The sequence below is a fragment of the Ursus maritimus genome, unplaced genomic scaffold (assembly GCF_017311325.1).
Source record: "Ursus maritimus isolate PB19 unplaced genomic scaffold, ASM1731132v1 scaffold_2, whole genome shotgun sequence".
In the NCBI taxonomy this organism is placed as follows: domain Eukaryota; kingdom Metazoa; phylum Chordata; class Mammalia; order Carnivora; family Ursidae; genus Ursus; species Ursus maritimus.
Genome location: NW_024424452.1, coordinates 43,140,531 through 43,152,940, shown reverse-complemented (window position 1 = coordinate 43,152,940; position 12,410 = coordinate 43,140,531). Strand labels below are relative to the sequence as shown.

At 45.1% G+C, this 12,410-nt stretch overlaps 1 protein-coding gene across 3 annotated transcripts in view; it reads right to left on the bottom strand.

Moving 5' to 3' along the window:
- The window catches only part of LOC103672063 (gamma-interferon-inducible protein 16), a 27,936-nt gene extending 15,526 nt beyond the window's left edge, over positions 1–12,410 (bottom strand). The window contains exons 1-6 of one of the 3 annotated variants that reach the window (XM_008700719.2): positions 12,122–12,410; positions 9,799–9,900; positions 8,188–8,472; positions 6,978–7,108; positions 6,221–6,388; positions 2,882–3,049 (exon numbers count right to left, since the gene is read on the bottom strand). In XM_008700719.2, coding sequence (XP_008698941.2) covers positions 2,882–3,049; positions 6,221–6,388; positions 6,978–7,108; positions 8,188–8,472; positions 9,799–9,877 — 831 coding nt within the window. In that variant the 5' untranslated portion in view covers positions 9,878–9,900; positions 12,122–12,410. The remainder of the gene's footprint in view (positions 1–2,881; positions 3,050–6,220; positions 6,389–6,977; positions 7,109–8,187; positions 8,473–9,798; positions 9,901–12,121) is intronic. The other 2 variants (XM_008700717.2, XM_008700721.2) reach the window with 2 other exon arrangements.

The window sequence follows — 12,410 nt, the reverse complement described above, 5'->3', positions numbered from 1 at the left end:
CAAATTTCATTGTTGTGTTGTGGAATTCTGTTCTACTTCTGCTACAGACTGGCCCATGTCTCTTCCTGAGGAGAACACTAGATTTATTGATTGAGAGAAATCCTACAGGCAGTAAGGGAAGCAGGTCACAGAAGAACATAGGCTGTGTTTAACGATGTGTTGTTAAGCGGGTCTTTATTTCCTTGCACCTTTTCCAAATAAGCGTATTGGTTTCCATCACCTGTTCTTCGAGTCTAGAAGATCCCCTCTTCACCCATTTGGATGCTTTGTTTGTCATCCCAGAGAGATTCCCTTGGATTCATAATTCTAGAGGAAGGATTCTGACCAGGCAACCAAACCCTTCCAGGATCTCAACAACACACAGGCTCATTCAGGATTTCGCCCTGGCCATTCCCTGTACCTGCATTTTCATCATTGTTAAGCAAGTGCAGGAAGTGTCAGTGGAATCTTTGCTGTTGACTCCCATTACTTTTAGTAATGAAAGCCCTTTTGTACCGTACGACATGCAATATAAATTTACCGCAGTTCTACCACCTTAGGGATTCATTTGTCTAATTCATAGTGTCACTTGTTGTCGAAGCTGTGGGTGAGGAAGCCCTGGAAATGGCGCGTCTGGTGTGCAGCTTCCTGATTAGAGCAACCTTGGACCACCCCCTGACCCTCTTTCCTCCTTAGGCGGTGGTCAGGGCCTGGACAGTGGAAACAACGTCCAGACATGACTCTGTCTATTCATCAATTTAAAAAATAAGTTAACAAATACTGTAATATCCGCACACCTACCATGGACTCCGAAGCCGAGTAAGTGCTCAAGTTGTAGAGTTAATGACGTGCCCTGTCTGGGTGACCCTTGCAGACGCTGTTAACCTCGCAAACCTCACTTTTCTTGTCGGGAAATGGGACTAACGATATCATCCCGCGTGACACCTACTATTTGGTTTTATAAGGAAGGGACATGATCACACACACAGCACATTAAGCACTGATTTTCGAGTCCAATCACAAAGTGTTCAATGCACATATATGTCAAGATTGTCATTAATGTTTCATGTCTATTTAGAGAGCTGGTATTTCCGCTCTGATCTGCAGATGCTTCATGCGGTATGTGTGACCCCCTCGACGGCATGGGAAATGCTTTCCTAAAGAACCTACTCTCTTTGCTTCCACCACATGGAGAAATTAACCTCATTGACAAGAACATTGTGAGCGTCTCTCAAAATCAGTTAAACTGAAAGCTTCTATGTGAATAACAGGTTTTGAATGCTGAAGTACACTTTCTGACTGGATAATATTTAAATACCATAACTGATCATTTTCCTGGTGATTATTTCCCTCATCTCCCTGCCCCATCCAGTGCACGGATGGTCTGAGCTTTTAATTTAGGAGACACATAGGAGCAGGTGTCAAAGATAATACTGGACTGTGCCCGGTTTTGAAACCACAGAACAAATAGAACCCACAACCTAGAGAAAATCCTTGAGACACTCCGTGATGAGTCAGAGCAAGTCTCTCCTGCTCACCTAAAGAACCATAGAGTTAACAGATGGACACCCTCTTTGCAGGTCTCCTGTGCAGGGGCCGGACCCCAGAGGAGGAACAAGAGCACGGAGTGTGTAGGTGTAAGAGGCTGAGGGGGTGGTGGAGCCTCCCTGGGGTCCCTGTGCTCCAAGGGGTATCAGGGCACCCGAAGGATTCTGATGTGAGAAGAAATGGCTGTGTCACCTGTACAGGTAGATGGGGATTAGAAAGTGTCACTTCCAAGCCAGTATGCATGGCCAAAGTAGAGTTGTCCTGAGATGGGCATCTATGTCATTGTCATACCAGAGCGACAGGGGGCCGAAGTTCCAATGAGTAGATAAGTCACAGGCATGGCTGCCTGGTCTAGAGGCAAACAGGCTCAGGTTGCTAGCTCCATCCCATTTATAAGTCCTGGAGATACTGTGAGAAGAGTGTGAGTTATGGGGGCTGACAACAGCAAGAATCAGAAGACTGAATCTGAGAAACCTTGTCCATAGGGAGTCTGCCCTCAACTGCTATGTGTCTGTTTGCAGTGGGGTACACTCTGGGGTCGGGTCACAAAGTATAGTACAGGACACTGATTCAAATGCTGCTTTACTCATCCCATAGGTTGCCTGTGTACTGGCCACAGAATGGACATTTTATCCTCGTACGCTGGCAGCCCCTGGGGCCCTGTTAGGGCAAATGTGAGTTGATGCACTCACAACCCCAGCTGTCTTTCCCTCTCATCTGAGGTTATTTCCAGGAAGAAAAGAGAGCTTACACTCATCATAATGGTTGCAACAGCTGGGGAGGAAAGAAAAAAAAAAGGGACCCATGAAAGTGAGTAGTGGGAAGTTGTGAGATATTGTCCTCAGGCATGAGGGAGAACCGGCCAGAGGCAAGGAGTCAGGCTGGTGTCTGAAGCGTGGTGTCTCTGGGCCAGGGAATAGATAGGAGCAAGGAATTCCAAATCCTAGAGATAACATATGTTCATACAGTTGACATAGGAGCGAGCAATGAATGCTGGATATGAATCAGAAATGGTCAGGAAGCCAAGAGGAAAGGGATGAGAAGACAATGGAAAGTGGGAAATAAATATCCTCTAAAGTTCCTCTGTAATTGTGTGGCCACTTCCCACATCTACTCCTGGAGCAAGCCAGTAAACTCCTTGAAATCTGGAATTATGTCAAAAGGCAAACTTTGCAAGTAGCTAAGGACTTCTAATACACTAAACTCAGTATCTGCATCTGATAAGCTAATGGGTGCTGTTTGGTATTGGAGTATTTATCCATCGTAGGGAATTACTGAGAAGCTCTCTCAAGGTCGTGTTGAGTCCTACAGCATGCTGTGGGGAGGTACAATAATGGGAAGAGGAAGATGGTACCTTGGTTGAGGAACTGCTGCCCGAGGTTGGTGGAGGCATCGGAGGAGTCTGAGGGTAGCTCCAAGTTGACTGTGTACTGCTTACAGAAGGTCCTGGAAGCTGACTCTGTCCCTGAGGTGGCTGCATCCTCTTGGATTCATCATTCTGTGTGGTTTTGATTTTCCTTTTCTAAAAGTAGTTTTTCCCCTTGGTTAATGTTTTCCAATATCAGATAAACCAGAACATCTGTTTTTCTCTCTCTTCCTGTCTCTCCCTCCCTCACTTTCCCCCCTTCTCTTTCTCTCTCTTTCTCCATTTCTTCCCCTAACACACACCAGAATCATCACTCTGGAATTATAGCAGATATTCGGATACCTCCATCATCTCCCCAGCTTGGACAGCAACCAGGATTACAAGGGTCACTCTGCAACTTTTAACAACTCAGATAATTCAAATTTCATTGTTGTGTTGTGGAATTCTGTTCTACTTCTGCTACAGACTGGCCCATGTCTCTTCCTGAGGAGAACACTGGATTTATTGATTGAGAGAAAATCCTACAGGCTCTAAGGGAAGCAGGTCTCAGAGCATTGGCCGGGTTTAAGGATGTTATTAAGCAAGTCATTATTTCCTTGCACCTTTTCCAAATAAGCGTATTGGTTTCCATCACCTGTTCTTCGAGTCTAGAAGACCCTTCTGCACCCATTTGGATGATTTGTTTGTCATCCCAGAGAGATTCCCTTGGATTCATAATTCTAGAGGAAGGATTCTGACCAGGCAACCAAACCCTTCCGGGATCTCAACACACAGGCTCATTCAGGATTTCGCCCCGGCCATTCCCAGTACCTGCATTTTCATCATTGTTAAGCAAGTGCAGGAAGTGTCAGTAGAATCCTTGCTCTTGACTCCCATTACTTTTACTAATGAAAGCCCTTTTGTACCGTTCGGCATGCAATATAAATTTGCCACAGTTCTGCCATGCTGGGATTCATTTGTCTAATTCATAAAGATCACTTGTTGACAAAGCTGTGGGTGAGGGAGCCCTGGAAATGGTGCCTCTGGTGTGCAGCTTCCTGATTAGAGCAATCTTGGACCACCCCCTGACTCTCTTTCCCACTTATACGGTGGTCAGTGCCTGGGCTATGGAAACAACGTCCAGACATGACCCTGTCTATTTATCAATTTACAAAATAAGTTAACAAATACTGTAACATCTGCACACCCACCACAGACTCAGAAGCCCAGTAAGTGCTCAAGTTGTAGAGTTAATGACGTGCCCTGTCTGGGTGACCCTTGCAGATGCTGTTAACCTCGCAAACCTCAGTTTTCTCATAGGTGAAATGGGACTAACAATAGCATTGGGAGTGACACATACTATTTGGTCTTATAAGGAAGGGACAAGATCTCACACTGCACATTAAGCACACAGGTTTTCGAGTCCAATCATTAACTGTTCGATACACAGATATGTCAAGATTGTTGTTAGAGTTTCATGTCTACGCAGGGAGCTGCTTTTTCGCTCTGATCTGCAGATGCTTCATGCAGTATGTGTGACCCCCTCGACGGCATGGGAAATGCTTTCCTAAACAAGCTGCTCTCTTCACTTCTGCCACGTGCAGAAATTAACCTCATTGACAAGAACATTGTAAGCTTTTCTCAAAATCAATTAAACTGAAAGCTTCTATCTGAATAACACGATTTGGATGCTGAAAATAAACTTTCTGAGTGGATAATATTTAAAAATCTAACTGATTGTTTTCTTGGAGATTATTTCCCTCCTCTCCCTGCCCTGTCCAGCACACAGGATGTCTGAGCTGTTTGCTTCAGGAGAGACATAGCAGCAGGGGTCAAGAGTAATATTGGACTGTGCCTGGTTTTGAGGCAACAGAACAAAGAGAACACACACTCTAGAGAAAATCCTTAGGAGACCCCGTGATGAGTCAGAGCAAGGCTCTCCTGCTCACCTAATGAAGCATAGAGTGAATGGTCGGACACCCTTTTGCAGTCCTCCCGTGCGGGCGCCGGACCCCAGAGGAGGAATGAGAGCACGGGGTGTGTAGGTGTAAGAGGCTGAGGGGGTGGTAGAGCCTCCCTGGGGTGCCTGTGCTCCAAGGAGGTTTCAGGGCAGCAGAAGGATTCTAATGTCAGAAGGAATGACCGTGTCACCTGTACAGGCAGACGGGGACTTAGAAAGTGTCACTTCCATGCCAGTATGCATGGCCAACGTAGAGTTGTCCTGAGATGGGCACCTATGTCATTGTCATAGGTGAGAGACAGGGGATGAGGTTCCCATGACCAGATAAGGTCACAGCCTTGGCCACCTGGCTTAGAGGCAGAGAGGCCCAGGTTGCTAGCTCCATCCCCTAGGTAAGACCTGAAGAGAGTGTAGAGGGAGTGTGAGTTATGGGGGATGACAACAACATCCATATGAAGATAGAATTTGAGAAATCTCGTCCATAAGGAGTTTGCCCTCAACTGTTACGTGCATGTGTTGGGAGCAGGGTCAGCCAGGCTCAGGGGGCAGCTTGGGGTTGGGTCACAAACTATACTAGATAACAGCAATTAAAATGCTGCTTGGCCCATCCCTCAGATTGCCTGTGTATTCGCCACAGAATGGACAGTGTACCCCCGAGGGCTGCAGCCAGTGGGGCCCTGTCAGGGCAGCAAGGAGGCAGGCTAGGAAAGACTGGATGCACTCACATCTGCACCTGTCGTTCCCTATCATCTGAGATTATTGTCTAGGAAGAAAGGAGAACTTAGGCTCATGATAATGGTTGCAAAATCTGGGCAGGAAAAATAACAGGACCCATGAAAGGGAGCAGTGGGAAGATGTGATGTATTGTGGTCGGGCATTTGGGAGGACATGCCAGGGGAAAGGAGTCAGGCTAGTGTCTGAGGAGTGGTGTCTCTGGGTCATTGAAAAGATAGGAGCAATGAATCCACATCACAGAAACAGCGTATGTTCACACGGCTGACGCGGGTTGAGCACCGAATGCTGGACATGAATCCAGCGGAATGCTCAGGAAGCCAAGAGAGAAGGGGTGAATGGACAGGGAATTGTAGGGACTAAACATCCTCCTACATTCATCTGTAGTTGTCTCGCCACTTCTCACCCCTGGCCCTGGTCCAAGCTAGAAAGCTTGTTGAGATCAGGAATTTTGTTAAAATGCATAACTTGCAAGTAGCCAAGGGCTTCTAATACACCAAAATCTCAGTATCTGCGTTTGATAAACGAATGGGTGGTTTGGGGTTATTAGAGTATTTATACATAGCAGGGAATTACTGAGAAGCTCTCTCAAGGTCACGATGAGTCCTACAGCATGCTGTGGGGAGGAACAAGTAGTAGGAAGAGGAAGATGGTACCTTGGTTGAGGAACTGCTGCCCGGGGTTGGTGGAGGCATCGGAGGAGTCTGAGGGTAGCTCCAAGTTGACTGTGTACTGGTTACAGAAGGTTCTAGAAGCTGACTCTGTTCCTGGGTTGGCTGGGTCCTCTTAGATTCATCATTTTGTGTGGTTTCCTTTTTCTTTTTCTGAAAGTAAATTTCGTCCCTGGTTAATGGTTTTCAGTATTAGATAAAACACATCATTACTACTGAGCAAATCAACTTTTTATTACTAGTTTCTAATTATGCTAAAATTTCTGAGCTCATGAAATCCAGGAGGTACATGGATTCCATCCTCTCAAGAGACAATTGGAAAGCAGGCAGCCCACACACATGATTGATTCACACAAGAGCCTGGAAACTCCCTTCATCCCTGTGGCAAGAATGCTGTTCTGGAATTTATAAAATCTATGTTCGAATGTTGTGTCTTGAGCAGGCTTTGGCAAGCTGCTCTCCTAGTGTGGCTTCCAATTTTGTGCACATCTAAAGAAGGGTCATGACTCCACATCTCCTTCACAGGGAGTTATACACACATGTTGTGTGCACGCATTATGGGTGATCAGAAGCTACGGGTTTGCTGACTCTGAACCTCACTTTCACTCTGCCCCTGGAACCCCTTTGTCTCGATGCTTCTATTTGCAGGTTGAGAAATGAATAAAGCACTCAGTGTACACAGGAGGGAATAAGTGTTAGAGCCATAGGAGAGGCTTCTTCAGCGGGGCCTTGGCCATCCTACCTTGGACAGGGGTTTGTCATGGACGGATCCCGAAGCTTCATTCGTGCTAGATGTGGACTCGTCAGTACCGGATGCATCCTGCTTTCTCTTCTTCATGGGCGCTTTGGCTCCTGCTCTGCTTTGCCTCATAACTGAAGCAGTTAAAAAGAACATGATAAATCCAAAGGAGCTGGTCTAGGGTAGCTGTAGCACTTGCCGGACCATGTCCTCTCAGCTCCTGCTTGTGGGTCTGGGGGTGCTGGGGTGCTCCCCTCCTGCATCAGCCCGCCAGCCAGGCGACGGATGCTGATTCACACTGCCAGACAGCTTCCTTTCTTTCCCAGGGGCTCAAGCATATCCCTCCATCCTCTGGACTCCCAGGTACCTCAGTCAAACCCTTTTCCAACCCACTTATCCTATATGTTCTTTTTAAGAATCTGCAGTCTTGGGGCACCTGGGTGGCTCAGTTGGTGAAGCATCTGCCTTTGGCTCAGGTCATGATCCCAGGGTCCTGGGATCAAGCCCCAAGTCAGCCTCCCTGGGAGCCTGCATCTCCCTCTGCCCCTCCCCCTGATTTGCTCTCTTTCTGTCAAATAAATAAAATCTTTAAAAAAAAAAAAAGAATCTGCAGTTTTCATGATACAAATGGTGGGTTCAGTCCTATGGAAGGTCTGTTGGAATTACAGAAGCCAGATAAAGAAAATCTGATCTAATTGCTGATGTGACAGATTGGTGTTGCTGGACTTGACATTTTAAAATGTTTTTAGGACGCAGAGATTTTAGAAGAGGCAAATTCTTCACATCCCCGAGAATTAGCTTTTTCTTTCAGCACTGCCTCGTGTTTGTTGCTAGAGAATACAGTAACGATGGAATAAATATTGTAATAGAGTCCTATATGAACTGAATGAAGTATTTTTAAACCTCAAGATTTTTCCTTATTATGTTTTGTCCCTGTTCAAGCTTCGTTAATATGTAGAAGCCTCTGCCTTTCTCGTCAACTCTTTCTGCTTTTTTCTTTACCTACACCCCCCAAATACACCCTGTAAAATACAGCAGACCTCTTTGTAGGAAAGGAATTGTCTAACCTGTCAACTTGTTGGTGTCTCAGGGGTCACCTCATCTCGGCTACCCAGCTGGAAATTGGGGAAGGGTTCTCTAAGCTGTGCCAACACCAGGGCTCTGCTGGACGCAGGGGGCCCAGACCCTGACAGTGAGGGCTCCTGTCCATTACCTTTTCTCTTCTCGTTTCTAAGAGTTTTAACAACGTCTCCAAGTCCTTCTATGTCCTTGAGCAGATCTATTAGCTTGTCCACACAGAGAGGCCCCTGGAACTTCTTTTCCATCAGGTCAGCAATCTTGACCTTGTTATATTCTTCTTGCATTTTTGTAGTCAGTCCCAAGTCATGGGCCAGTAGGGACTTAACCATGCTGAACTGGAAGTCACCGATGGGCTGTAACCCTTTCAGCAGAATAATTCTCTTGTACTCATTCCCCATCTCTCCAGGTGCGGCTGAGCCTGCAAGAGAAAAGTACCATACGGCGTATACCTTCCTCTGGACGATTTAAAAGTCTGGTTGTGTCTATGTGTGTGAGCGGCCCATGTCGAGGTGTCATCCTTGAGTGTGTGTGACAAAGAGGAACTTAATTTCCAGGTATGTCACTGTGGAAAATGGGTGGAGAACTGCTGTATTTGGGACTTCTTTCCTTTCAATGATGATAGTTGAGTTGGGTTGGGGGTGGGGTGATGGCAGGAGGTCTGGAAAGAGGCAGCTGTTGCCCTGTGTGGAGTGTGGGCTGTAGGGGGTCAGAGTCCCCGCTCCGTCCTCCCATCCCGTGTTGGGGCTGCAGTCTGCCCCTGGATGTCCGCCTGCTGGCTCCTGACTCTGCTGCCTCTCACTCCCCATGACCATCCTCCCACCGTTGCCTGCTGGGTACCTGCCCCGCGCGCCTGACTCCTCCCTAGTCAGCCCTTCTCGTGTCCTCTTTCCCGGGGCTCGGGCCATGTTCTCCGTGTCTTCTGGGCCCTGGCCCCCCTGCTCTCTCGTGCAGAATCACAGCCCTGACTGGCTGGCACTATTTAGTAGTCCTTTTGCTAGAGTTCTACTTTCTTGCGAAAGCAGGAACCCAGCATTTACTGGCTTGATTTTACCCTTCTAGGCTGACTTCCTCTTATCAGTTCTTTTTGGAGAGCCAGATACCCCTCTATGCAGCCATGTTTCTATCCCACTCGACGTCCTCCAATAGTTCCCCACTTTGGTTTTAAACAATTTCTTGCTCCTTAGCCTAGCTTGGAAAGCCCTGAATACTCTGCATCTTTTTTACATCGGCAACTTTTGTATTTCGTATGTCGTATGCTCCAGAAATATACAACACACCTTGCCTTTCCATGTTTCATGACTTTGCTGATTCCCTCTCTGCTTCCTAAAGAGCCGGTCTCACTTTTCTTCCTCCCACTACCTCCTTCAAGACCCTACTGAGGCTTTGTCTTCCGAGAGCCACCAGAATCCCCATTTGGGACTGCGCGTCACCCCTCTGGGCCTCTTTAGCACCTTATACACTTCCTTGATGGCACTCAGTACATGGTAGGGATTCCAATTTTCTGTTTAAATTCGTCAATTCTTTTCATTCAGGGGCTGTGGGTTCGTGTAGCTTTTGTATAATTGGCATGTGTCCAAACTCCCAGGGCTGTGACTTACTCCTTCGTGAGAGAATGTGAACATTCCCAGATTGATCAGGCCCATAGATTGAAGGATAAATCCTCAAAATATATTACAGGGGAATTGAAGATTATTAAAAATGAAGTTAGAACTCTGAAAGCTTCCAGAGATAAAGAGTAGATCACCTGTATAGATGCAAGGATCAGATTGAAACTGGTGTTCAACAGCAAAGCCGCCCAGCACAGGACATCCGGTGATTTTCATACAGTTCTCATCCACATTCCATGCTGATTTCAAAACCGAATAATTTTTTAAATGAAATTTTTGTGTTTTGTGTGTGTGTGACAACATAATTTATTTGCAAAATAAAACCAGATATAAGGTGATAGGAGGCTATGTTTACTCTTTTTTCATTCCACTTAAATATGAGTATATGTTTTATTGCTAAAATATTATACTGATTTTAGAGTAGTGACCCAGCTCCCACTACGATGTCTAGTATTCCAGTATTTAAAGTAGGTGTATTAAATAGCCTTTCTAAAATGCCCAATTCTGAATTTCAAAACATAGGTAGCCCCAGGGGTATCAGAAGAGGTACTGTTTACCTATCTTGAGGGCAAAATAATTTTGAGAGGTGAATTTAAAGCTAGCCAAAATGATATTTAAATGTGAGGGCCTCGGAAACTATTCTCTGATATTGGTAGTTTGTAAGAAAGACAAAGACCTATATGGAAACATCTATTGCAGGAAATATTAGCTACTAAAAATAACACATCGAGCCAAAAAATACTGCAAGCCCAAAGGTGAGAGCAGGAACCGAGCTCGACGAGGCGTGCCTCTGTCTTCTACTTCTGACGGAAGACTAGAGAGACAGGAAGCACATCGACAGGGTGGAGAGCGGGAGGACAGTGAACAGGGCAGTTCACTAAGGTATTTGTCTTCGAGGGTAGGATAAAGGAATAAGCAAACACAGAAGTGCCAGAAAGGAGAATACAGAAATGTCATAAATGGAACTGAGGCTAGCAGAAACAAAGCCGTCCGTGGTAATCATCGACAGACGCATACATGGCCTAACCAGTTAAGCGACAAGTTCGGTCAGATTGCATTTACGGAAAAAATCCGCCAGTAGAGCCTTAAGAAAAGATCACTTAAAGGTGGAAAATGAAAGAAAACTATTTTATCATGCAAAGAGTAATTAAAAGAAAACCAGTTAATCTACACTACTGTAGCTTTAAATAGACCTGAAGATAAAGATATCACCAGAGTGCAACACAATGACAAATGCTGACCCCCTAGGGAAACAAAACAGTTGTGATTATGTATTCACCTGCTAATAGTAAATTTATATTATTGTTACTTTTATTCCTTTATAATGCTATAAAGGTTACGTATTATATTTTATAACATGATTTCATAGTACAATATAAAATTTTGCTTGTAGTATTATGTACCATGTTTCTCTTTACACGTCCACACACATTTTACATACATGTGTATGTGGATACATGATTACGTATATAATATACATTATATTCTTGTATACATAAATTTGAGAGAACTACAGGACAAAAAACTCATAATTTTATGGTAGGAGATTTTAGCATATCTCCTAAATAAACTAAAAACAGAAGGTAAATTCAGTAGAGATTTAGGAAATAGGACTAACATTGTTAATAACCATAATCAACAAGGTCTATGTAACATACATAAAATTCTGAAATCAGCATTAAAAATCTCTCACTCTAATCAGGCATATATGAAATACTATTTCACAGGCCATACAGAAAGTCGCTCAACAATTCTGAAAGGCTAGTTGTAATTGACTCTCCCTCCCTCTCCCCTATACTTTGCCACTAGAAAAAAAAATCAGTAATTTTCAGGAAGGCAGACAGTTGTGCTAAAAGGAACTGAAGTGGCAGCTTTGGTGGGGCAGAGTGGAGAAGCATATAAAAATTAAACTGAAGAGAGATCAAGAAGTCATGTTTTTGCATAACTGTGTCTGGGGAAGTGAAACTTTTTCTGCTCTGTGCATGTATGTGTGTGTAAGTGTTTTCTAAAATCACGATAAGACCATACAATGCAGCTTTAAATCCAGATGTATTTTTTACTTAATATTATGTTCTGATACTTTCCTCGTGCCCCTAACTTGACTTCTGCCCAGAACTCCACCACGGCCACCAAGAGTTTCCTGGTCACCACTTAGGGAAGAAAACCAAACCCTTTTTCTAAATATAATTCGTGCCAATAGTCACCTGGGGAATAAATTTTAATGTCTTCTACAGTCAAAATGCATCTCCCTTCGTTCAGGTGTCAGTTGTGGTGGGATAAACATGTCTATTCCTTGTCTTCGTAGCAAAGGATGAGAATCAAGCTATTAATATTTTCATGCCGCCGACTATAATTGATACCTTCCCCCCTCCCCAGTTCTTCATGCCCGAAGCCCCCTGCTTGTTCCGTGTTCAGCCGGCAGGTGCCCGCAGCAGACTCCAGAAAGCCCACAGGCCTCACCTTGCTGAAGATCTACCCGTCCGGATCCTGAGGTCTTTTTCCGAAATGCAGGAATCACTGCTTCTTTTCTTTGAGGAGGAAGATAAATCCACAAAGCCCTCAGGGACTGAACTGCAGGGTGTGATAATCTCCTGAAGGGCAGAGGAAAAAGAAGTATTTTGAAAGATAACAAGCGTCGATGGCACTTCTTAGAGGCACTGAAAACTTGCCCGGTGGTGCTGGTCTCCTCGCACCACGATGTCCCCTGGAGAGAGAAGTTGCAACACAATTTGAGACTCCTCCCTCCATG